This window comes from Malania oleifera, chromosome 6, assembly GCF_029873635.1.
Source record: "Malania oleifera isolate guangnan ecotype guangnan chromosome 6, ASM2987363v1, whole genome shotgun sequence".
In the NCBI taxonomy this organism is placed as follows: domain Eukaryota; kingdom Viridiplantae; phylum Streptophyta; class Magnoliopsida; order Santalales; family Ximeniaceae; genus Malania; species Malania oleifera.
In genome coordinates this window covers 104,966,589-104,994,298 of record NC_080422.1, presented here as the reverse complement: position 1 = coordinate 104,994,298, position 27,710 = coordinate 104,966,589, and the positions used below count along the sequence as shown (strand labels likewise).

The following is a 27,710-nucleotide window of genomic DNA, read 5'->3' as shown; positions in this document are numbered from 1 at the left end:
GCAACAATTATTATTTAAAAGCAACTTTATTATCATTATTGTCGAGGACATGTATAACATTTCATCTCACATTGTCGCTCGTTGCCACCCATAAAAGGGGCTAGAGAGTAAAGAACCACAACTTCTCAGAATTACTACAAACCCAAAAAACGAAAACAGAAACGGCGGACAGAGAGAAAACAACAAAATGCGAAACAAAAATGAAAATAAAACCTTAAAGGAATCTGATATTCACTACTTTTCAATATGTTCAAATCTCGTTTAGTCCACGGCATGGATCCCTCTTTACAAGAGGATATGACACAGTAGAATGGCCCTTCTTCCCCCTTCCTGGAATATGATTGTTATTACAGACAGCAGAATGATATTGCCATCACCACATCAAAATTCAGCAGCTGGTGGAAGCAGCCATACTTCATCAATTTACCTAGTTGAGCTCCAATAATTTAAAAGGAAGTTTGATGAGAGGACAGGCTCTTCACGCTCACTTCCCTTTGACCTTACAGTAGGCATACACACAGGCACCAAGAAAGCCGATACATTGACCAACAACATTCAACTGAAAACAAATGACAACACTTATTAGCAATAGCATGCAAAAGCACGAAGGTTGGAAATGATGCATAAAGTGCATTAATGAAGTAGGAAGACTAAAAATATGCTCACCAAATCAAATGGAAGCCCTCCAAACAGCAGCCAACCAACTCCAATTGTCAAAAGATCCTGCAAGGGTTAAATCATCAAACACAAAAGCCAATAGAACATTCATGGGATGATCTCTAAATGACATGGGCATCAAAAATTTGCAAGCAAAAGACACTTTGCACCAGGGAGATTCAAGAAATTTTCATGGTTTCATAAATGTTGCAGAAAGAACTAAACTAACATGACCAAAAATACTTATGGTGAAAGCTAAATGTAGTTTCAAAATGAGACTTTTAGCATGTTCACAAAAACGAACTTCTTGCCCAACAAATATTGTACTTTCTGCAAGCAATTTCAGAAACAAGTGAAACAATAATAACGAGAACATGTATAACAAACTTCTTTTTAACATGCTGGACAATTTTCTGGACTACCAAACAGCAAAACATTATTATTTTTTTCACCTAGATGTCCATTTAGTTGAGCTCTCTCCAAATGAGAGAGATAATGGCATGCAACAATTGACTGGCTGATATCTAGGAAGGTCACATGCAAAGTATGAATAGTTGAGCCTGCGACCTATATTCCACAATGAACATTTTTTTGCTGGCCTAGAGTGCATGAAGGGAGAGTTCCATCTAATTAATGATGCCAAAATACAACATAATTTAATAATTTAAAGTGTTTATCACCTCAAGCAATCAATATTAATAGATATGATGTCAGTCAGTGGCAGATCCAGGATTTCATCTTCAAGAGGGAGGGCACAAGGAGCTAGACTTAGTATAAAATTTATACTATTCAATGCTCTACACTTTGTTCACATTTTGATTGCAATTTGAAATGTTAATTAGCTTATTATTTTGGGCTAATTCGTAAAATTTTCATATTAAAATTATAGTAATAAATTTTATAAGTCTCTGCTCTTTCTTTCTCTAATTCTAGCAAGTTCAAATATCCCTTTTTCCCCTTCTTTAGCATCAAGCCTGTCTAAATTACTAAATGAATTATTTAAGATTCGAACAACATTTTTTGCACCTTGTCCCATCTCTATACTTTTCAAGGCTTTCACATTTATACATTTTTTCATGAATTAAACCACATTTGTTATTCTAACTACTTTTTGGACATCTTCATCTCACCACCAACTCTTCAATCATGCATTTTTTTCTAGATTGATCAAAAACCTCTTTTGCTATTAACAGAACTAGCCATCTTATTGTCCAATTACCATATTTTATCATTTTATCTTTAAATTTTTATTCTATTTTCCCCTTTTAGGTTCCATCATCTAGCTCTTACATTAATGTACATTAACATTTTCTTCCATTTTTAAAGCATATATCTAGCACTAATACTCTATTGTGTAATTATTAAACTTTCACCAAGAATAATTTTACAATACTTACATGATAAATGATCTACCCTCCTTAGAAAAAATCCATTTTAATTTTAATGTATCCACTCTTCAAGATTATTAAATGTGCTCCTCTCTTCCTTGAGCACATATTCATTGTTATCGGATCATATGACATGGTGAAGTCTAAGATCATATCAGCAAACTCATTTTTATACCCATGTGCAGGACTTCTATATATCCTCTCATGATCTTTGTTGTCACCCCGATGCAACCATTCAAATTGTTCCTATGAATATTTTCTTGCTCTTTGACCCTTTTATTATATCATTCACATTTTCCCAAAATTGCCTTGGTTTTCCCCTAAGCCTATTAAAGTAGCATTAGCACTAAGATTTTAATTATCTTTTGTCCCACGACCATCTTTGTGGTTTTCCCCTAAGCCTATTTGAGTAGTATTAGCGGTAAGACTTTTATTATCGCTTGTCCCAATACCATCTTTTTTTTTTTATTATATATCCTACTCTTTTAACATCTACAACATTATATTTTAGGTCTTTGTCTATAACCAATGCTTGCCTATTCTTAATTTCTTATGTTTTTCCTGCCCAATGTACTTCACTATTCTCCTAGTTATTTCTCTTCTAATTATTGCAATTTCACAAGGGTCCTCTTCCAAGTTGTTAATTTAACCCTGTCTCCTGAATTAGTTTCTTCACCCACCCACGTAAAGCATGATGCAGGAACCCTCTCATATTTGACGCCATGCCCAAGTGCCAACGCAGCACGTTACTTCAGTGCGGTGACCTAGCCCACCCTTGCACATCTTTCACTAATGAAAAATCTTGAAGATTATAGCAATCTTCATTGATTTTTTTGACATCCCACTCCCCCCTCCCCCGGGGGGCGGGGGCAGCCCCCAACTAAGGTTCCGCCACTGGATGTAAAAAAGAATCTATTAATTGGATTTTGAGAAACATTTCACTTATGATCTGAGAGTTGATATCACCATCAATCACATTGAACCCACATTGTCAATGTTTATCATAGACAGTAGTGCAGAAATTGCAATACAAGCACACTAGTCTAGACACAATAGCATCAGTAACTCAGGACTACATAACAAACAGATATTACGCACCTTCAGATTACCACAAATTGTCTGTGTGAGTGCTGAGTTGAGAATTGTATTTAAAAATACATAGTAATTTAATAGGAAAGCCATAATACAGGAAAGAAGCATCACAGCCTGCCAAACATTCCAATGCGTCAGTTATAGATTAAACTTTTAAAATTATACACCAAAAGAAAAAGCATGCATTACAGAATTCCATTCCACCTAAACTAACAGAAGTGCAAGAATTGAATGATAGTTTAATTGACTAAAGCTATTGACAATAATGACCAGAGCAAATAATGAAACAAGAAACATTATCATAATATGTATAACTATCATGCTAACTGATGGAAAAGTCAGGACAACCATCCTAAGTGTGTTTACTCAGTTGAAATAATCAGTGTGCAAAATGAGATTTTTTATGTATGTTAGAGCATGTAGTTGATAAAGAATTGTTTGTGGCTCTTATACTTTGTTTTTCTTAAGCAAAGATGGATGAAGAAAAAACATGAAAGGGCAGCACAACAGGAGATCGTTCTGAAATCGTAGACGAGAAAATACCGAGAGTAGAAAAATTTTAGAGTTCTAGACTCGTTGACTAAAGCCTGTTCTCGTCGACGAATTGTCTTCATGTGGATCGTCGACGAAAGGCGCCTGGGGCCCTAGGCTGCGAGCAGTTTTTCTGAATTTTGAATTTTTGAACGTTGGGTGGTTTGGTAAACGGAGGGAAACCTACGAGAAACTCTTTTATATGTCATTTGGGCATGTATTGAGAGAGAGAGAGAGTGATCATTTTGAGAAGTGTATTGTGTACATTGGATTTCCATAGTGAAATTTGTGTGCCATTACTTCTGTGGATGTAGGCTTTGCCGAACCACGTAAATCTTTGTGTTGTTCTTGTTCTGGTTGTGTGTTATTTACTTGTTGTTTTTATTCCGCTATGCATCTTCATTACTTGATCCATATCACATCAAATTGGTATCAGAGCAATTGTTGTTATGGCATCAGGATCGTCTTCTGCAAAATTTGATGTTGTCAAATTCGATGGAATCGGAAACTTCGATTTATGATAGAGGAGAGTGAAGGACATTCTTGTGCAACAAGGAATGGCTAAGGCTTTGCTTGATACTCAAACGGAAGGAATGAATGAGGTGACATGGGTAGATTTGAAAGCAAAGGCAGCATCTACAATACGCTTGTGTTTGGCCGAAGAAATTCTCTATCGGATGATGGAGGAGGATTCTCCAGCGGCTATCTGACGAAAGTTAGAAAGTCGGTACATATCTAAATCCCTCAATAACAAACTTTTTCTTAAGCAGCGTTTATATTGGCTTAAAATGGTTGAAGGATCAAGTCTAGATCAACACATCAATGCTTTTAACCAAATCATAAGTGATTTGATGAGGGTTGATGAGAAATTTGATGAGGATGATAAGGCTTTGATATTGTTAAATTATTTGCCCTCGACTCATACCTATGAAAATCTTGTGACCACTCTTACGTGAGGAAAAGAAACTCTTGATCTGGAAAAGGTAACAAGTGCCTTGTTAAATTTTCATCAAAGGTTGAAGATATGTGATGAAGGAGAAGGACTTGTAATAAAGGGTAGTAATAAGCGAGGCAAAGGAAAGTTTAAGAATGGGTCTAGTAAGAAATCATCTCGAAAACAATCCAAGAAAAAGGAAATCTGGTGTTATAAATGCGGTAAAAAGGGGCATGTGAAACCGGAGTGTCCGGATTGGAAGAAGGGAAATGCTGAAAAGCATGAGGGAATTTCAAAATCTGTAAATGTTGTTCAAGAAGAAAATTCAATGGATGGTGATGTTCTATCAGTTTCAACGGGGTCGGATAATCTAATGGACTCTTGGATACTTGACTCGGCATGTTCTTATCACGACTCGGAACAAGAAGTGGTTCAGCACTTACAAGTTAATGAATTCTAGATTAGTTCTTATGGGTGTAATGACGCTTATTGCAAGATCGTTGGCATAGGAAATGTAAAGATAAAGATGTCTGATGGTGCTGTAAGAACATTATGTAATGTAAGACATATACTTGAGTTGAGAAAGAGTTTGATATCTCTTGGCACTTTGGATTGTAATGGCTTCAATTACAAGTCCGAAGGTGAAGTCTTGACGGGATGGAAAGGTAATCTGACTGTAATGAAAGGGCGGAAACTGGATGAGAATATTTACACGTTGCAAGGAACTACCGTTGTAGGTAGAGTTGCAGTCGTGGATGTTGAATCAAATGAAACCGTCTTGTGACATATGCGCCTTGGGCATATGGGGGAACACGGCATGAAGAAACTACACAAGAGGAAACTCTTGAAGGGCTTGAAATCATGTCAGTTGGACTTTTGCAGAATATGTGTTCTTGGAAAACAAAACAAGGCAAAGTTCAGATCAGCTACTCACAAGACGAAAGGTATTCTTGACTATGTGCATTCAGATGTTTGGGGCCCACTTAGAGTTGCATCAAAGGGTGGACATGTGTATTATGTGTGTTTCATTGATGATTACTCACAAAAGGTCTGGGTTTACTTCATGCGTCACAAATCCAGTACGTTTGCCAAGTTTAAGATTTAGAAGGCTGAAGTGGAAAACCAGACGGGGAGGAAAATCAAATGTTTAAGGTTGGATAATGGGACCTAATACGCTGATTCTCGGTTTATGGAGTTTTATGTGGAGCAAGGCATCAAGAGACATTTTACAGTTCGCCGGACACCTCAACAAAATGGTATGGCAGAACGGATAAACCGGACTCTTGCTGATAAGGCTTGGTGTCTTAGATTGAATGCAGGGCAACCGAAGAACTTCTAGCCCAAGACAGTTAGTATGGCTTGTTTTCTGGTAAACAGATCACCAAGATCGTCACTAGAGGGTAAAGTGGCGGAGGAGGTATGGACGGAAAATGCAGTAGACTATTCAGAATTGAAAGTATTCGGGTGTCCAGCCTATGTCCACGTGTCTAGTGAGAAGAGGTCTAAGCTTGACCTGAAGTCTCGTTGTTGCATATTTTTTAGGTATCCAATAGGTGTAAAGGGGTACAAGCTATGGGACCCAGTGACAAACAAGGTTGTGATCAATAGGGAAGTAGTCTTTGATGAGAAGACTATGGTAAAGCGTACTCAAGAATGTGATGAACAGAAACAGGAGCCTAAAAACTGGGGCAGTGATGAACATATCGTGCAGATGGAGTTGGAAGCTCAGGGCTACGAAAATGATCATGGTCTCGTGGTTGCAGGAAGCTCTAGCTTGGAAAGCCAGCAAATCAACGATATTCCGTTAAGAAGATCCAGACACACTATTCGGCCTCCGCCACGGTATGGGTTTGAAGATTTAAATGTCTTATGCTTTTCTTACTAGTTACAACAATCCAACTACATTTCAAGAGGCAGTGCGCGACCAGGAGAAAGATAGATGGATGGGAGCAATGATTAAGGAAATGGAGTCACTATGTAAAAATCAAACTTGGGAGTTGGTGGAGCTTCCAGATAGGAAAAGACCGATAGGTTGCAAATGGGTTTATAGGAAGAAGGAGGCAATATCAGAAAATGAAGGTGAGAAATTCAAGGCACGGTTGATGGCAAAAGGATACTCACAGAAGAAGGGGATAGATTATGATGAGATCTTTTCTCCAGTAGTCCGACATACTTCTATCAGAGTTGTGTTGGGGTTAGTAGCTCATTATGATCTTCATTTGGAACAAATGGATGTGAAGACGGAGTTTCTTCATGGTGACTTTGGAGGAACAAATCTACATGGTTCGGTTGGAGGGATTCATTAAACCGGGAAAAGAAAATTTTATTTGTAGGTTGAAGAAATCTCTTTATGGGCTGAAACAGTTTCCAAGGCAATGGTATAAACGGTTTGATTCTTATAAGATAAAAATTGGCTATAAACGATGAAGTATGACTACTGCGTATATGTGAATAAACTTGATGATGGCTCACTTATTTTCTTGTTATCGTATGTTGATGATATGTTGATATAATTGCATGAGATTTAACTGAGGTGAATCAGTTAAAGGACCTCTGGTATAAGGAATTCAACATGAAGGATCTTGGTTCAACCAAGAAAATACTTGGTATAGAGATTCGCCGATGCAGGACTACAGGGAGATTATGGCTATCTCAGGATGGTTATGTACATAAGGTGTTGAAGAGGTTTAGCATGACTGATGCAAGACCAGTGAGTACACCTCTAACGAATCATTTTAAGTTGTCTACTGCAGATTGCCCAAGTTCGGATGAGGAAATCCGGGACATGTCAAAGGTCCCCTATGCTAGTATTGTGGGGAGTATAATGTATGTCATGGTATGTACAAGGCCAGATTTGACTCATGCAGTGAGCGTGGTAAGTAAGTCTCTTTCTAATCCAAGAAGGCAGCATTGGGAAGCCGTCAAATGGATACTTAGATACTTACGGGGTACATCGGGGTAAGACATCATGTTTGGCAAGCTATAGGGTTGTCCTTCAGTTATGGGATTTGTTGATGCAGATTATACTGGAGATATGGATAACAGAAGGTCTACAACGGGTTATTTCCCTACCCTTGTAGGAGGACCAATATGTTGGAGATCCATGGTAAAGTCTTTGGTAGCATTGTCCACGACTGAGGCGGAATATATGGCAGTTGCCGAAACTGCAAAGGAAGCCTTATGGCTTACTGGTTTAGTCAGAGAGCTGGGGTTACAGCAAGATGGTGTAGTGCTACATTGTGATAATCAGAGTGTCATTTACTTGGCGAAGAATCAAATATACCATGCTAGAACCAAGCACATGGATGTGAGATTTCACAGGGTTCGAGAATTGATTGCTTCAGGTGAGCTTGTATTGGAGAAAGTTCACACGTCTGAGAATGCAGCGGATATTCTGAAGAAATTAGTTACTTCAAAGAAGTTCAAGCATTGCTTGGACTTATTCCATGTCTCGAAGTGATAGAAGGAAGACATACCCAACCAAGCATTTACAAATTCAAGGTGGAGCAATTAAACATGTTTTTCGGGATTCTCCTAAGGGCGTATAATCGCCAAGGTGGAGATTGTTGTTTGTGGCTCTTATACTTTGTTTTTCTTAAGCAAAGAAGGAAGAAGGAAAAACATGAAAAGACAGTACACCAAGAGATCGTCGACGAATGCCCTGTGTTCGTCAACGAGAGGACAACAAGGACTCGTCGACGAAGGTTCTGAAATCATCGACGAGAAAATACCAAGAGTAGAAAAATTTCAAAGTTCTAGACTCGTCAACGAAAGCCTTTTCTCGTCGACGAATTATCTTCTGTGGATCGTCGACGAAGCCCTGTATTCGTCGACGAAAGGCGCCTGGGCTGCAAGCAGTTTTTCTGAATTTTGAATTTTTAAACGTTGGGTGGTTGGGTAAATGGAGAGAAACCTCCGAGAAACTCGTTTATATGTCATCTGGGCATGTATTGAGAGAGAGAGTGATCATTTTGAGAAGTGTATTGTGTACATTGTGATTTCCATAGTGAAATTTGTGTGTCATTGCTTCCGTGGATGTAGGCTTTGCCGAACCACTAAATTTTTGTGTTTTTCTTGTTCTCGTTGTTTGTTATTTACTTGTTGTTTTTATTCCGCTGTGCATCTTCACTATTCGATCCATATCACATCATAAAGGAACCTTTATAGTACCTCAATAGGCACAAGAAAACTTTGCAAGTCCTAGCTTTTTGAGTTTATAAGTCAAGTTTTAGTCAAAATTGATTAACTTTTATGGGGAAAGAGTAGATTAAATGAATGAAGTAATTGGATCAAGAAATATACAATTTTGACATTCCCTTCATTATATAATTTAGACTGTTAATCGGTAACAGCAACAACAACAATGGAACATTATCAAAAAGCAAGTAACCAGATAGGGACAAGGAAACATGAGCTTGGACATGTATTTATGAGAAAATTGAATTCCTGATGAGTCAATGATAAAGACCTGACATAACAACTCCATGAAGTAAAATGATGCCAGGTAAAGGCCACAGCAAGCGACAGCAAGGAGAAAATAGAAATGGACGATAGGGCCTCAAGTCACATTTGTAACTGCAGATATGGCTTTTTATAGACTGGAACAGCTAGTCTTCTTTTTGTGAACACCTATTGGTTGGAGTAAGTACCGTGACAACCACAGTAAAATTTTGCAGCTCAAGAAACAAATGAAAGACAATGCTTAAAACTGAGTGGAGTATGACAATGTACAATGACAGTGGGATCTCATGAATAAAATACTGGGCCTGCTCAGATACAGGTCAACCAAAATAAGTAAATAAATTAAGACAAAATCCAGACAAGTGAAGATGCTCTAGAAAACGTAGTTGCCAAGCATGCTTTCAAAAGCAATGAGGAAAATATTTCTTTTCTTGAGAATAGTAAACACCTGAAAGCCAGGGTAGTATAAGTAAGGGAATTTCATCATCACATCCAGGTCACCCCTGATAAATGTCCAAAGAAGCAAGATTGGCCCACATATAATTCCTACAAATAACAAAAAAGAAAAAAAATACTGCTAAGAATCTAGGATTTAAATATTAAGTTGAGGTGACGGCAGCTTATTTATTTAGTCATAAAAAATTCAAAATTTCTTCAAAATTCTACCTAATACTCATTTTTTCTTACCATTGCACCACATGAGGCCAAAGCTATTGAGACCACTGGATTTTCCTGGGAAATATGGAAAATATCATGTATTAATAAATTTAAAAGAAAAATGACAAGCACCACTGTGGAGATGAACATGAGAAGGCATAAAAAAGTAAATACTACCAATACGAGATATCATGGCAAGATACACTGCTGTACAGATGTTCGAAAGGAAAACAACGGCATAGGCATAGGAGTCAAATGACAAATCCCGGGCTCCAGCTATGAATGCACCAAGTATGATTATCCCTACACTGATGACACCCTTATGAGTTTTCCATTAGTAAAGGTATTAGTAACATAAAATTTTAAAATAATAATGCTAAAAATGTAACAACTAGTGCATAAGGCTCTCACGCCATCATGAGTTGGGAAGAGCAAAATATATGCAGTCATATCCATGCCTGGACAGACTGAACCAGTGACTTTCAGGTTTGAATGTAACATACTAACCTTTCACTCAAGGCTCACCCTTGTTAAGATCATAACACTATAATATTAAAATTTATGTCGCCAGAACAATATGAATCATGTAGCATGCAGCATGCTTGACAATGCATGCAAAGAAATATTTTGTGTTAATGAATAGAGCGGCCCTTTCAAAAAATAATGAAGATATCAACATCATGTCATTGACAAAAAAAAAAAAATGTAAAGATCAAACTCATATGTTCCAAGCATGGTTTTAAATAACAGTAACTATCAGTATGATGGTAATGGTTGCCATGTAAGGATTGCAGTCATCGTGGATGCCACATAACAAACAAGTAACAGACACTGCATCCGTGCATTTATTTTTCGCATTAGAGAACTTCTTAAAAACAAATAGATTCACATGTTTTGGTCCCAGAATCCCATATACTAATGCTTTAAATGATTTTTAGTAAATTTTAATCCATTTAAATAGAACCTATACTATAAGTATTGGATGTCATCTTGGTTTCTTTGGTTGCTATTGGCAAGAAGAAGAGGGCATTTTCTCCTTTTCACAACTTTATTGATTATAAGTGAAATTTAAGCTAAGAAATCATAAATATAAAGAAATATAAAATATAGAATGTCATCTTTTTTACTCTTTTTTGCCTTTAGTGAATTTTTTTATCCAAAAATATATATATATATATATATATATATATATATATATCTAACGTCCATATGTTAAAAAGAACAAAAATGCATAGCAATAGAACTTATTTTTGTCTCCAAACTAGGTGTAATAAAAACACCATAAAATAAATTTCAAAGAACTTAAAATACGAACATACGTAATTTAGTGAGAGAAAAAGTTGGGTTTATTTTAATTGTAGTTATTGTTAGCACCAAGGGAGTTCATGGGTGGCTTGATATACATGGGTGAGCACCAACTTGACCCAAAAGCTTAAGCCTATTGAGTCTTAGACCTAACCATGTATATAAGTACTCATCCTTCACTTTATAAATGAGGGACAAACTCACAAGTGAAATTCTCAATGATCTCCTCGTGGGAGCAAACCAAATCCACCAATAGTTGCTCAAGTGAGTCTTATCCACGCGCCTTACATGCCTCAAATTACATTCCACATGCCTCCAAACCAATCTTACCTCTCATATCTTGACCCTATTTGGATCCATCTACCAAGTTTAGATAATCCTTATTGACCTCAGTCACGCTTGGTCCTTAAACTATTAGTATGTCAAGAGAATTAACTTCACACCTCAACTTTATGATGTCACTCGTCCAAGATTATGAACCATTGGCTCTGCTACCACTTGTTAACACTGAGGGAGTCCATGAGTAGACTTGATATACATGAGTGAGCACCAACTTGATCCAAAAGCTTAAGCCTATATGGTCTTGGGCCCAACCATATATATAAGAACCCATCCTTCACTTTATTTTTCAACATGGCAAACTCACAAATGGAATTATCAATAGTTATTAAAAAAAAAATGCATACTAAATGTCAAAGAAAATTAACCCAAAATTAATTTTTCCCTATTAAAAAATTACTAACTAAAATAAACCAACTTAAATTGACTTTATAAGCTTCAATAAAGGGAAAAGGAGGGAAAATGCAAAAAAAAAAAAACAAAAAGGAGCTTAAAAACCCGTTTTAGTCATTCGCAGTTAGTTTGGCATTGTAACGGCCCATTATGGTTCATTAATGGACCATAACAACTATAACAGTTGTGAATCAGAAGACCTTCAAGATATCACCCCATAACAGTCTTGGAAGCCACCGATACTGTAGCTTTGATAAATTTCGGCCTATTAGTTTGTGCTCAATGGCTTACAAAAAATTTTTCAAGATTATTGTTTTTAGGCTAATTGAGATTGTTGATAAGTTGATCTCAAATGAGCAATGTGCTTTTATTCCCGGGCGCAGTATTTTTGAGAATATTACACTTGCACAGGAAATGGTTCATTCTTTGCACAAAAAAATGACTGGCGGCAATGTGATGGTAAAACTAGATATGACTAAGGCTTATGATAGAGTGAATTGGAATTTTCTTTTGGAGGTGCTTAAGGCTTTTGGCTTCTCTGAGAGGTTTTGCAAACTCATAAAAAATTGTGTGGAGTCCCCGTGGTTTTCCGTTATGATGAACAGAACTTTTAAAGGTTTTTTTCAATCGACTAGAGGCTTGAGGCAAGGGAATCCACTTTCTCCTTATTTATTCATCATAATGGAGGAGGTTTTGACAAGGTTTCTTAGGAAAAACTATGAGACAGGTCGTATTGGACAATTTAATCATCCGATTGGGACCCCTTTGGTTTCACATTTACTTTATGCAGATGTTAGTCTTATTTTTTCAAATGGTGGGAAAAGGTTTATTAGAAATTTGATTTACACTCTAGAGATGTATGAGAAGTGGTCGGGTCAAAAAATCAGCAAGAGAAAGTCTACGCTATTCCTTTTGAAATACATTACTCCTGCTCGAAAACATGGGTTATTGAGAATCACGAGTTTCATGGAAGGTAAATTCCCAGTTACATATTTAGGTGCGCCTTTGGTTTCTGAAAAATTGTCTTCCAGGATCTTGGAGCTTCTAGTGGAGAAGATTAGGAAGAAAATTACAGGGTGGAAATTTAAGTTGCTCTCGCAAGGTGGAAAATTGATTTTATTAAGACATGTGTTGTCTAGCATGCTGATACATTTGATGTTGGTTATTAATGTTTCACGGGTCATTTTTACTCGCATCAACTCTCTTCTTGCTATTTTTTTATAGGGAGAGGTGAAAGGTAAAAGGAAGATTCATTAGCGCTCTTAGGAGAAAATTTGTAAACCCACCTCAGAAGGGGGTATGGGCTTGAGAGATCTTAAAGAAGTCCAAAAACGGTTCTCATGAAATTTGCCTTCAGGCTGCTCACTTCTAACAATCTATGGTCAGGTTTTTTCAGGGCTAAATATTGCAAAAATGATCATTTATTAATAAGGAAGGGGAGACCAATTGACTTTTGGTTCTGGAAATCAGTGATGGCCACCGTTCCGGAAGTTATGGATAATGTTAAACTTTTGGTGAGAGGTAGGAACTCTTCTTTTTGGTTCGATAGGTGGCTTACATTAGGCCCGTTAGCAGTGCGCATTGAGGATATTTCGAACAAGAAGCTATGTATTAAGGACTGCTGGCAGAATAACAACTGGAACTCTGATTTATTCATGGATTTGGTTGGGGCCGACAAAACAATGAAAATCTTACATAATGTGCCAGCTGGTAAAAGTGGTCAGGATATATTCATCTGGAAGTCTGCCCCTTACGGCAATTTCTCTAAAAAAACGGCATGAGAGGCAGTGAGGAGCAGAAGTGATAATTTTGAGTGGAATGATTGCTTTTGGCATTCTCTATTGCCTAGAAAAATCTCAATGTGTTTATGAAAAGTGTAAGCAGAAGCCTTGAATTCTATTGACTTAATTTTTCATATGTACATCCCAATCTTATATAATACAATCACCCATTCTAAACAAGGAAACAATCCCCTTACCGAAGATTGTTTGAGTCCATACAAGGACTTCTTGAGTTTACACACTCTGTTTTCTTCACCTTTCCCACTAAATCCTAGTGGTATAGTCATGTATACTTCTTCTTCTAACTCGCCATTTAAAAAAGCATTCTTAATATCAAGTTGTTGTAGTGGTCAATCTAAGTTGGCTACCAAGGATAAGAGAACCCAAACTGTATTTAAGTTTACTACTGGTGCAAATGTCTCCGTATAGTCAATGTCGTAAGTCTGTGTAAATCCTTTGGCAACAAATATGGCTTTATATCTTTCAACTATCCCAACAGATTTATATTTCACTGTGAAGACCCATTTACAACCCATTGGCTTCTTCCCTCTCGGCAAATTTATCAACTCCCAAGTTCCATTTTTTTTTAGGGCCCGCATTTCCTCCATGACTGCCTCTCTCCATTTAGGTATTTAGCTTCCTGAATGTTCTTTGGAATTCTCATCCTGTCAAGGTTAGAGACAAAAGCACGATATCCTGTAGACAAGCTTTTATAAGACATGTATTTAGACCAGGAGTATTGAGTACATGACCTAATTTGTTTTCCAATTGCAATAGGTAAATTGATATCATCATGTACAAGATTATCAGAAGAAGACTCAATTACTGGATCAGGATTGGGCGTGGACTCATTATTATTTAAAGCCATCACCGGTTCCAATGCTCTTGGTGCCTCAGGTATGAGATTCTCCCTGTTCTTTGTGTTCGGCTTTCTTGAGTAAACAAGTATGTCTGCATTGTTTTTCTTTCCTGTATCTCCCCCTAAGGTTAAGTGTTTTGTTGTGTTTGACAGGTCAGGAAGTGATGCAATAGAAGGCTCGATAGGTGGTACGGGTTCAGATGACGCAGATTCAGTAGTAAAGCGGTCAAAGAACCGATCTTCACTCCATTTCTCCCCCTGAAGAGAGGGCTTTGGATAATAAGGAGTGGTTTCAAAGAAAGTAACATCAAGACTAACAAACAGCCTTTTTGAGACAGGATCATAGCATTTGTAGCCTTTCTAGGTAAGAGAATAACCAAGGAAAACACATTTAATGGCACAGGGATCCAATTTATCCCAGTTGTGTGCATGAACATGAACAAAAGCAATACAACCAAAGATTTTCAGCAGGAGACTGGAGGAGAGTCGAGAGGTAGGAAAGTGTTCCTGGAATTTCTGAGGAGGGGTGACAAAGGAAAGTACTCGACTCGGCATTCCATTAATGAGATGCGTGGCTGTTAAGATGGCATCGTCCCAAAAATAGTTTTTCATGTTGGTAGTGAACATCAATGCCCGGGCTACTTCAGTATATGTCTATTTTTTCATTCAGCAATCCCATTTTGTTGAGGGTTATCCACACAAGAACTCTGATGAACAAACCCATTTTCTTGAATATAAGTTTTCAAAATAGTATTAAAATATTCCGTACCATTATCAGTACGTAAAATTTGAATATGAGTCTAGAACTGTGTATGAATCATGGAATGAAAACTGATGAAAATGGAGCGGACTTAATTTTTGTCTTTCAGCAAGTAAACCCAACAAAGACGAGTGTGGTCATCAATAAAAGTAACGAACCATTTTGTATTGGTGCAATTGAGAGAACGTGAGGGGCTCCACAAATCACTGTGAATCATAGTAAATGGGCGAGATGGTTTGTATATGGCTGATGGGAAAGAAGCATGATGGTATTTTGCAAGCTCACACACTTCACATTGAAACTCAGAAGACATTTTATTTGAACAAATAGAATTAAACAACTGTTTTAAATATTGGAAATTGGGATGACCCATCCTTGAATGCCATAAAAAAAATTCACTGTCTCTAAAAATAGATGCAGAATCACAAATTGCAGTATTACATAGTTCACTCAAGCTTGCCTCCTCAAAGTAGTAGAGTCCCTCATACGCCTTAACAGTGTCAATCGTCTTCCCCGATGATAGGTCCTAAAAAACACAATGAGATGAAACAAATGTAGCAGAACAATATAAGTCTTTCGTTAACTGGCAGATGGATAATAGGTTGCACGATAACTTGGGAACATGTAGGACAGATTGTAAAGTTATAGAGTCAGATATGCGAATACTTCCTTTACCAGCAACTGGTGAGAGAGAGTCATCTGCAATTTTTACTCTCAAATTCCCAATATATGGTGAGTAGGATGAAAACAATTGGTAAGAACCAATCATATGATCAGATGCACCTGAGTCAATTATCCATGGAGATTTGTAACAGGGTGTAGTATTTAAAGCTGACAAATAATTACCTCGGTGAGCCAGAGAACCAGAGGAAGACTGACCCGATGTTTGAGTTGACGAAATCATTTTATACAACTGATCTAATTGCTCAAGACTGAATGCACTACTTGAGGAGGTATTGGTTTTTTCTCTTTGTAATTTTCTAGTTGACCCATCAGTGCTAGCCTAATACCCACGATTTTTTTGTTATTGTTTCGGCTTCCAATCTGCCGGTTTTCCATGAATCTCCCAACAGGTATCTTTTAAATGACCTGTTTTTCGGCAATGTTCACACCATAATTTACCTTTTTGTGGTCGTTGACTGGATCCCCCTAGGCCTTTTGATACAAGGGCCGAGACAACAGGCCCATTAGTCTACCCATTTGGATTTGGGGCAGATACGGGTAGGTCCTGCCCGACACGGTCACTTTGGGGCCTCAGCATCACATGCTTCCTATTCTCCTCCCTCCTAACTCTGCGAAGACCTCTCGGGTTGAAGGAAGAGGTCGCTGACCAAGGATGCATCCCCTCACGTCATTCAGATCTCAGTTGAGGCCGGCAAGAAACTCGAAGACCCTTTCATTTTCGAGCCTCCTTCGGTATCGTGTGCTGTCGCCAGAGCACTCCCACTCCTCGTCGATGCTCAGGTCGAGTTCCTGCTAGAGATGGGGATGGGTCATCTCCTTGAAGTACTCAGTAACACCTCTCTCACCTTGCCTCATCTACCACAATTGGGTCTTGATCTCAAAGATTTGCGTGTAACTCTCGACGTTGGAATATGTCTCACAAACGGTGTCCCACACGTCCTTCTCTGTTGGCAAGAACAAATAGATTTTCCCAATTGACGGTTGCATCGAGTGGACAAGCCAAGCGGTGACCATGGAGTTTCCGGACCTCCATTTTTGTAAGGCTACAACGTCGGTAGAGTCTGGTTTCCTTCATTCGCCGGTAAGATAACCTAGCCTCCCTTTTCCTTCAATCACCAATTTTATGGATTGAGCCCACTCACGAAAATTTTTTCAGTTTAATTTCTCCACTGAGAGTGGAAAGGCTGTGTTGTCTAGCCCATTCGAACCCCCAACAGATGTGGCCTCTAAGTCGTCGTCGATGTTTTCAGAAGAGGTCGACCCTCAGCTGTTGACGTTACCACTAGCCATAGTTAGCTAAGGTTGAGAAACCCTAGCTTTGATACCATCTAAGCAGAAGCCTTGACTTCTATTGAATTAATTTTTCGTATGTACATCCCAATCTTATATAATACAATCACCTATTCTAAACAAGGAAACAATCCCCTTACCGAATGATATCAAACCCCCCGCATTTACCCACTTTCCTAATTTGTTTATTATTTACAATAATACTTGGGATTTTAACAAAAAACCTGGTTTAGATGTTTGGCAATAGATGATAGAATTCAGGCCAAAGGAATATTAATGGCTTCGGCTTGTGATTGCTGCGTGCAGAGAAGTTAGGAAAACACTAATCACATTCTTTCTTTAGGCGAGGTGGCTTCAGAGGTTTGGCATCAGGCTAGTGTGGTGTTGGGGATTCCTTTCCAACGGTTCCTTCCCTGAGGAAACAGAATTGCAAACTAGTTCCACTATGCTCGAAAATCATCCATTAAAGGTATTTTAATCGGTATGATTCCGTGTTTGATTACGTGGTGCCGATGAAATTGAAGATGCAAAGCAAAATGGAAGGAGTTTATCAAAGTGCGGATCATACGTGGAGAAGTGTTCGATACTAGGTTAGTTTTTTAGCTGAGAGCTCTAATTCTTTTCGAAAATTGAAGATATCGGGCATTACGATTTTGAAAGAGTTTCAAATTCAGCATCAAGGAGTTTGCGCCAGGCCTGGAAAAATTATCTCGTGGGTTAAACCCCTAGTAGGATGGATAAAACTTAATTGTGATGAGAGCTGTAAGGGCAATCCGGGTAATTCAGGAGGTGAAGGAATTATTCGGGACTGCCATGGTATGGTGAAAGCGGCTTTTTCAAGCTATTTTAGCAATGGTACGAACAATAGTGCAGAATTAAAAGCAATTCTGGAAGGAATTCGTTAATGCAAATAATTTCATTATTTTAATGTGATTATTGAAAGTGACTCGCGAATTATTATTGATTGGTTTCGGAAAGGCAGATGTACCTTGTGGTATCTTTGGGATTTTTGGGAGGACCTCGTGACGGAACTAGAGGGAGTGAACTTCATGGTGATTCATCAATATAGGGAAGGAAATAGTGCGGCTGATTTTCTCACTAGCGAATGAGAAATGGGAAACAATGTCATCTACGAAGAATAACATCTTTTATCACGTTCTCTGAAAGGTATCCTTTGGATGGATAGGTTGGGTCTCACTTCCTTTCGTCATTAGTTCAATCTTTCGATTTTTGTTTGGTTGGTTTAGATTTTTTTATGTTAGTTTATTTTATTATTTTTGTTTTTAATGGGCCTGTTTAGATTTATTTCTTATTTAACTTTGTTTGGATTTGTAGTTCGATTTTGGTTGGTTGTTGGTGTTGTTTTTTGGGAGGCCTTTAATCTTTTTTTATATGTAATCTCCCAATACTTGTCTTGTAACCACGGTATTTCTCCGCCAAAAGTGAGGGTATATCAATAAATAGTTGGAGGTACCGCCCTCCTTTAGTTTAAAAAAAAAACCACTGATACTATTGCATAATGGCTGTAACAGCCATTACGCACTGATTTCAAAAACTATGGTTCCAAGTTAACTCATGCATATCAAAATCCAATTTGAACTAGCCACCAACACTTATGTACATATGTGTTGCATATATTGAATAATAAAAATTTAAAAACACACGAACAAATAAATTGGTGGACGTAGACAAGTGGCAGTGGCCCAACATATAGAGGCAATCCAGTCTCAATGCTGTATTTGTCGTCCAAGAAATTCAAGAGATTATAATTTGATTTATTTTTATCTTCAATTATTTATTTTAGGAAAGTATATTTATTTTCATTTGGGAAAGTAGATTTTAGGACTATAAATAAATATATATATATATATATATGTATGTATAATGTTTTTAATCAAATGGAAAGTTGGTTTTGACATATTGACAAATTGAGTATTTGACTTTTAAGGTTTCTACACAGGTCAAACAGACACGGAAGGATTTCAGATCTATTTTGCTTTTTTTAGTGTCACAGGAGACAACCCATCAATTAATAGTTCAATGATCAACGAAGAAACCCAAACTGCAAAATAAAAAAATAAAAATGATGGGAAAATATTGAGATTATACATTGCCAAAAGAGGCATTTATAGGCAGAAACCCAATCCTGGAGTAGGACACAATATACTAATTACTTAAGGCTCCCAACAAGATACTGCCAAGTAGAGCATCCTACCAGGAAATTATAAGTTCTTGGTTCAGCAAATGAGGAACTACCTTCTGATTGATACGTTCATCATATTATGATTGCCTTTCAAAATACTACCCAGATCATCAAGTAATGGTTACCTGTGCTATAATTAAAATGAGGCATGCACGTCAGTCAACTGCACTAGTATTCCATAATTAACAAGACAAAAATAATAATAGAGCTTTACTATATTAGCATAAGTAATATTGAGTTCGCAAGGTCATCCAAGAGGGTCTCCATTTTCTTTCTTTTCTTTTCTTTTCTTTCTAGTAGTAATTATTTGTAATTATTATCAAAATGGCAAGGTAATTTTGAATTTTAAGCACACTTTGTAACAATTAAGCATGTTTTCAATATGCACTTCAGCTACATGCAGAAATAACCATACAGATTTAACGCATCAATTAAACATTTAGGTTTTACAACATTAGCTATCTACGCATCAAAATAAAAAAGGCACCAGCAAGTAAAAAAAATTCCTTAGATTTCTTATCTTTTCCTACTCCTCAGCAAAGAGGCTACTTACCTGCTGACAACAGAAGCTGAATGTGTCTGCCCTGCAAGAAAATACTCCACAATCATTGTGAAAGCCACGGTAGTCCGCCTGAGAGTGGTGTACATGGGAACATTTATGCCACGCACAGATTCCATAGAAACCAGCTTTCATCATAAGAGAAATGGATAGGAATTATTATATGGAAATTGATATTCTTTTTCTAAAAGAAAATAAATTCACTAATAAATTCAATTTGCATGTCAAATACCTACCATGTAAAGCAAGTATGAAAATGCGACAGGAAGGGTATGAATCAATATCTTAAGTGGTACAAAGGCTGTGGAACCATGAGTAACGCTCTGTTGGTCGCTGACTGTGAAAGAAATAATGCCCCAGCGTTTCAGTATGTATAGGAATAAACATGAGCACAGCAACTGTGGCAAACACAGAAGAAACAAAAAAGCTTAATGAATTAGGGCAGTAAGATCAGAGGCTATCTCAGTAAACACTTCTTCAACAAGCATCAAAATTATCAGGTCATAGTAAAACCAAAATCAAATCAGAAGAAGGCGTTGAGCAAAGTGTTTACTTCTTGTAATATTGGTGAATATCACACGTATGAAAATTTCAATAAAACTGTTCAACATAATTATGCAATTGAAGTATCTATCTTTTGCAAGCCAATCAAGTTTTGTTATTATTGGATAAGAAAATTTCATTCATTAGAAAAGAAACTAGAATACAAGTTTTGGAGGATGAGATATCCTCTGGTAAACAGCAAAAACACAACTACAAAAATGCTGCTCTCCAGTCCCCTTGGAGGTCAGATAATGGAACTCTCAAAAAAATTCCCAGAGAGTGCGCCTAAATAGAAGCAAAAAAAAAAAAACCACTCCATGCCGTAACAAGCACAAGGTAATTGAGTTTAAACCATACAACTGAATAATTTCGAAAAAAACTGCTTTGTCCTTCTAAAAATTTAGGTTTCTTACAACAACCAAAGTGCAAAAATCAAAACAGCCTCTTTGGCATGTTTCCAGGCATTAAGCAGCACTTAAGATCACTTGCACAAAAGCAACCTTGACTTTGCATTTAATGCAATGGAGCATGTGCATGCAAAATTTGTTATAAAATTATTGGCTTACACTCAAACATTGAAATCAACATATTCTGATATATCATCCACTCAATTCTTCAATTCCCCCTGTCCATTAAAAGCAGTACTCTTGGCAATCACCGCCAAGATTAGAATGTCAAAGAACGTTAATTTGCATAACTATTGTCCAATCAAACATCCGGAACCCAAACCCACACTTGAAAGATACTTTTGTAAGTGTTCTTTTGCACTTATACAGAGTACATGAATGGAAAAATTCTTAGCAGGTTACTAGCTGAAGAAATGATCAGCATGATTATAATGTGCTTTTGACCCAATCAAACATTAGACTCCAAGAAAGATCTTGCTCCACATACTTGCAAATGCATATCTTCCCATAAAATCTTAACCCCATCGACTGAATAAGACTCAATGGTGATCAATATCAAAAACAAATATCCTCTAGACTGTTACAGGAGATCAACTAACAATGTAACATATTTGAACTTGTTATCCACATTTATTTTACTAAATCAAGTTGGAAAAAAATACTCAATTGCACAGGAAAGTGAAATTCTGTTTTTCCTGTTCATTGTCATTCAAAAAACACATGTGCATGTGTGAAGAATGAAGTTCATAACCAAAGTGGACTCCTGTTCTGGAACAAAGCCATCTAATGCAATGGTAAGAAGTATTGCATTGCCAAGTGCAGTTGAGCAGGTTCAAGTCTTGACAGCAGCCACTTAATGCAAAAATTGTTGGGCTTTTGTGGAGCCTAGTTATGTTTTGATTTGGATGACGACCCGATCTCTATTTAATTAGAGATTTCTATCCTAAGGCTTAGTTCATGGAGCGAAGGCTTGGGCCGTGAGGCCCAAGCCGCAGCGCTCATGGACTAAGCGGTACAAGCCGTACTCGTGGGGGTCCCCGGGGAAAATTTTTGGAGCCCATTCGGAACGGAACCCTAGGCGCAACATATAAAAGGGTGCTTTCGGGTGATTAGGGTTTCAGTGGTTGTATCCGCGAGAGAGAGCGAGAGCGAGCGAGAGCGAGTGAATTGTATCGCCACACTCTCTGTGCTTTCTTCTTGATAATATTGAAATCCCTGCAACTCCGTGGACGTAGGCAAAATCGCCGAACCACGTAAATATTGTCTTGTGCGTGTGATTGAATTTTTCTTTGGCGTTATTCTTTCTCTATTTGTTTCTCACAGGTTTCGGGAATTTGTTTGTATATTCCTAACAAAAATGCTGAATGTTAGGATCATACCCAACTCTATCAGGACCCAGGTCGGCAAGCGATGGACCTAATGGCCTAAGCAGAAACAAGCTGCTTGCAGATGAGAACTAGGGCAAAACAGGGGAAAGTTTATGGCACAGCTTTAGTAACTCAGTTTTCCTTGTCTCCTTGTGTTTTCAACTGACAGCAAAATAATTGCTAGAGCTTTTATAGTTGCATGCCTAGCACCTTGTTATCAAGAATATCTGATAAGATAAAACTACCTAAACAATTGCAGTAAATCACTACAAGCACAGCCCAATTGAATATCTTCAAACCCAAATATACATGGACTAGTCAACACAAGTAAGTTGGCCAAGGAGGTCATACCTGAAAAAGTGTGATGACATTTGCACATGGAAAACTGTAAGAAGATAGAGCTGCTTTGTTGAACATTACCAACAGAACTGCAGAATGAAGGTCAAAGCATGGTCATGATAGAAACAGAAAATAGCAGTCATCATAGAAACTATTGATGTAAACATGTTAAGGTGGGTACCAAGACTGTCAATTCTCAAATTGTAAGGTAAATTTTTTGTTGCAAAACATGCCCTAAGGTTATGCGCGCACACGCACACGCACACACACACAACAAATCGAAAGAAAACAGGAAGTTGGTGTGCCTCCATCCACAGAGGCTCTGCAAAATCTCCACTATATCATCAATGAAAACTGGCTTGAGGTTTCAACCTTCAGCTACATGTGTGTGTATACCCTTATCAAAACCCCAAAATACCACTGTGCAACAACATAATGACACTATACCCTGTCTCAAAACACTGTACCATATACCCAGAGAGCAAAACCCCTCCCAACGCACCATTAATCCTTCTATTAGGGAGGTTATGCAGATGGAAAGCAAGGGGGCTGGAGGCGTGAATCTTCCCACTTATTTAAAAACTTTGAGTAGATAACCCTTCTAATATGAGCCATAACAAATCATGTGCTGAAAAGCACATACATGACAAGAAGTATATACAGGTAGATATTGATATTATTTTGATAATCAAGAATAATTTTAGAAACAGTCTCCTCTGGTATCTTAGATTATAACCATTTGAATAAGAAAACATCATGTCAACAAGAGTCCAAGTAATGTAAAATAACTCAAAAGAATAATTGAAAAGTAAGGCTAAGAATTTTTTGAATGAATGACAACGGAGAAAAACAGAATAAGCAAAATAATATGTAGCAGAACCAGCTACAGTGAATTGCTCAAATCTTGTAAAAAGATAATTTAGGTAATTCTTCTTTAATTTTATGTCACTTTATTTTATTACCATAGCTATTAAGATGCTTGTACTTAGATATATTGGGAAAGGAAAGAGATAATATCTTAGGTGATAATTTTACTTTTCAAGATGCTTGTATAGAGGTTTAATGCAAAGGAAAGGGCCAAGCTTTTAGATGAAATATTTTACTTTTTGAAAGGACTGACCCCTTGTAGAATTCTCCTTATGGCAATACAAGGCATAAAGAATTTTGTTCTGTTCTTTTTATTTTAGAACAATAGGGTTGTTATTTGATAAGAATAGAGAATACGGGCCTGTTCCTTGTAAGAACCAAGAAAACTGCACGTGTGTGCACGTGTCTATGCATGCATGTGGCAAGCATAAGTCAACTATTACTATTAATAATTATCTCATCAATTTTTTTTCTATGGAGAGTAGTTATGTAATGCTACAATAGTGTGTATAATAAGAATAAATGAATGAGTTTGTTGTCAATATTAGCAGCTATCTAACCAGTTCCTTCTCTCTCAATAAATTTGTTTTAATATCTGAAAAATGTTATCAAGCCTGTAAGTTTTATTTTTTTGAGAATACTTATTGTATTAACACTGTGACAGGTTATTATTAATGCAGCACAGTACTATTCATGCTCTGATAACAGAGAGCCAGTAGGGGACTCCAGCTGGCCAAGCCCCTTGGTCAGCTCCAAAGTGGATGGTTATAGGGGTGCTTCTATAACGATAGCCTTTCAGCTAACCCAAATGAAGGATAAAATTTTGAATGAATAAAGATCGAGTTGGTTAGCTATACTTCCATTGAGATAGCCACACTTACTTTTTTCTTATTCTTCTTTATTTTTTTCTTATATAATCTATTATTTCCTCATCTGGGGCCATATTTTCACCTTCCTTCACAGGGGAAAACCCAAATTCAAGGCCTTAAAGCCCTTCCCGAATCAAAGAAGTGCCAAGAGACCTCAAATTAGAGAGGTTGAGGATTTATAAGCATAAATGAATCTGGCAAAGATTGCAACCACTCAGATAAAAAAACGAATGAGCTTCAAGTTTGGATTAGGTATTGCTAATGAGATTTTGGCCAAAAGACATAAGATTGACCATTACAAGAATTTATGTACATCTACCAACGCAATCACACCAATAAAATGCAGACTGAAGATCCTAAGATAGAGTTTATATTATTTTCGCATTACAAAGAACAAGTAGCCAAGAATGAAGATTTAAAAAATCAATCAATCAATTAATCTATTAAATTGAAAACATTATATATTGACAAAAAATGGTATATTTGCTCAAAATTGTTAATTCCATTTCAATAATTTCCCAATCCCTTTGAATGGATCATACAGGTACTAGATAAATATAGTGTTCAAAAGATTAACCAAAATGAAATTATGTAAAAAGAAAAGCAAGTAAAGTTTTTGTGTAATTAAATTTTTTCCTTCAAAAATAAATCAAAAATTATTTAACCAGAGATAGTGTAAAAAAGAAAATGAAAAATACAACTGCTAATTTATTGAGAGAGAGAGAGAGAGAGAGAGAGATGAAATTAACAAAAAATAAATAAATAAATAAAATAGACTGAACGAACAAACAGACCAAATCTCAGTTGGAACAAATCCAAAACCTTGGCATTCCATTTTCCCTCCATATTGAAATCAACAGTATTTTTTTTTTTTCAAATAAACATATTGGCAGTGTTCTACTTCTACCTAAACACCAATCACTAGATTAATTTTTACCAAATTCTCACAATGAACTGTCCAACACCAAATTTCAAAGTTGAATTGATTATGGTTTCAATATTTATCTCCATCACTAAAACAACAGCTTTCCTCAGTCATTTTAATTACTGAAGGAAATTGATATAGATGACAAGGGTCACAGTTTAGAATTGGAATCATTTAAACAAATCTCAACACTGGTAACACATTATACGTCACAAATCACAACTCAATTCAGAAGACGAATATTTGTTGACCTTGGAACATCTATCAGTATTATAATTCATATATCAAAAAGCATCTGATTACAAAAAATTAAATAAATAATAATTAACTATTGACATGAGGAAATCAATTATTCCATGAGAATTTGCTGCTTGGTTGCCGCGAAACACTCATAACAAAATAAAAATATGAATCTTTTTTGCAAGTATGCCTATTTACAAGGTGCCCCAGGGGCACCCACATAAAATCCTACCCTCCTCTTCACCAAAACTCCCACCCCCCCACCCCCAACCAGAGTAGCCAAAGTTTAGGTTCACAAAATATGAATCTTTTGTCTCTGTGCTCCCAAAAGCAAGCAATCCACCCGGAGCACGTAAAATAACTGTTTCAGACAAATTTTACAGAAGACTTTAACTTAAATTCCACAAAATACAATTTTTTAATTCATTGACCCTTTCACACGCTCTTTGTAGGCGACAGCCTTCAAAACTAGCCCACAGAGTTTGACTTAAGTCCCTTTGTTACTGTCAGTGTTGCTTTTCATAGGACACTTCTTCAAAATTTGCATGAAGGTTGCACAGTTGCAGTAATAATTTCAAAATACAGCTTAAATCAACTTGAAATTGCAAACCCACACACCTCAGTATTGAAAAACCAAAAAATAGATACGAAAAAAAACAGTTTGGATAAGGAATCACATGTCCATCTAAACTAGCAAGATGAATTTTGAAATTTTGGGGAAAAAATTATTGAAGTATGCAAAAAGAAAATACTGACCAGTGACTGGCTTCCACGAGGAACAGCGACGCCTAATACGTTAAGAAATAAAAATTCAAGTTTTGGATTTTTGCGCTCGCCGCAAAGTATGAGCACGAAGTTTCCAACATTTCACAATAATTTTGTAGTAAGACAGGGGCTTTGCCATACGACTATAACTTCACTCGAAGCAAGTTTTTTTTTTTTTTTTTTTCTTTTTCGTTTCCAAGGGAAAAAGCAGCTTTCGAAACATGAAGCAAAAAACCGAAAAAGCCCGCGTTAAGGTCCGAAAGTTCCTCATTCCTCTCTCCAAGTTTCTCGGCAACCAAACAGGCAAATTAAAGACGAGGAAGTAAAAGAAAAGTTTACCCGCGCAAGCCATGTAAGACAGGGCAGCATAAGCACCTCGCCTGGTCATGGCGGAGGCCTTCTGCGGATTGTCTTCGCTCTTCGAAAAATTCGACACTGGCAGTGTTAAATTCTTAGATGAATTGAGCGAACCCATGACCACTCTCTCTCACTGCTTTTCTCTCTCAATGCTTCTCTCTCTCTATGCGGACCGAGAAGGAAGAGAGCAGTTAAATAGGAGAGTTCAACTCTGCACTGCTCTGCAAAGCACTTTTCCAGCGGGAGAGATGAAGAAGGGAATGTTTGCGTGGGGCCGAAGTCAGGCCTCTGTTAACTGACACGTGGCATAGAATGTGGAAGTGAGGGCCCACAAATTAATTCAGATTCTCTTCCAAAAAAACTCCTTCAATTTTTTTTAATAATTTTCCATATTAGTAATGATTTGATTTTCTTTTGTATTGGTATGGATTTGTTTCCTTCTTTTATTTGGTTTAATGCATTGAGTGTTTTATTAGTTATTATATAAATTTCCAAGTGTCATTTTGTTTTCACGGTATTCCTTTCGTCATAAGTAAGGGTTATGAATAAATTTGAGACATGACTGCTATGTAAGTGACTTCTTGTTCTTTCCAAAAAAAAAAAAGATATGCGTAAAGATAAAAGTGCAACTCACTTGCATATGTCGTGAATGAATCTCAAGACATGATTTTCATAAAAGATATTTTAAAAAAATTTAGATAATTTTAATTTTTAAGTTGATATATGAAGGGTAACTCACCGATGCTTTATGTGAAATCTCTAATATGAATTATTTTTATCATAGTATTATAAAGCGGTTCTTCTTCTAGTATTTTTTAAAAAAAAATATTAAATTTATTTTAATAATTATCTCAAAATATTCCTTTGCCTATTCAATATTATTTAAAAATATCTTTATAATTATATTAATTTGTCTCTATAACTGCTCATAATCACCTCAAATTACCTCAATAACTATTTATAGATATCTCAAAACATCCTTATACTTTTTGATTATTTGTTATATTCTTTACAACTTTTAAATTTTTTAAAGCACAATTTTAATATTTTTTTTGCAATATTTATAAAATATCTTCAACATTACAAGTTATATTTTAATTATAACATTTACAAAAATGATAAACAAAGAAATATTTTA

At 36.7% G+C, this 27,710-nt stretch overlaps 1 protein-coding gene across 2 annotated transcripts; it reads right to left on the bottom strand.

Moving 5' to 3' along the window:
* On the bottom strand, window positions 1-26,795 carry LOC131157659 (UDP-N-acetylglucosamine transporter UGNT1-like). 2 transcript variants are annotated; one of them, XM_058111972.1, is made up of 10 exons: window positions 26,555-26,795; window positions 22,562-22,638; window positions 20,130-20,291; window positions 19,888-20,021; window positions 9,898-10,028; window positions 9,751-9,795; window positions 9,512-9,609; window positions 3,144-3,251; window positions 667-723; window positions 1-559 (listed from the first exon to the last, which is right to left on the bottom strand). In XM_058111972.1, the coding sequence occupies exons 1-10, from the start codon at window positions 26,688-26,690 to the stop codon at window positions 485-487; spliced, it is 1,023 nt and encodes a 340-aa protein (XP_057967955.1). In that variant the 5' UTR covers window positions 26,691-26,795; the 3' UTR covers window positions 1-484. The 2 variants fall into 2 exon arrangements, with proteins under 2 accessions (XP_057967955.1, XP_057967956.1); XM_058111973.1 differs by lacking the exon at window positions 3,144-3,251.
* Window positions 26,796-27,710: the final 915 nt, after the last annotated feature.

Coding starts and splice junctions, on each gene's coding strand:
- LOC131157659 (XM_058111972.1), bottom strand. CDS start 26,690: ATGGGTTCGCTCAATTCATCTAAGAATTTAACACTGCCAGTGTCGAAT. Junction 22,639..26,554: donor GTCTTACATGGCTTGCGCGG/GTAAACTTTTCT, acceptor TTCATTCTGCAG/TTCTGTTGGTAATGTTCAAC. Junction 20,292..22,561: donor ATGTCATCACACTTTTTCAG/GTATGACCTCCT, acceptor TGTTTGCCACAG/TTGCTGTGCTCATGTTTATT.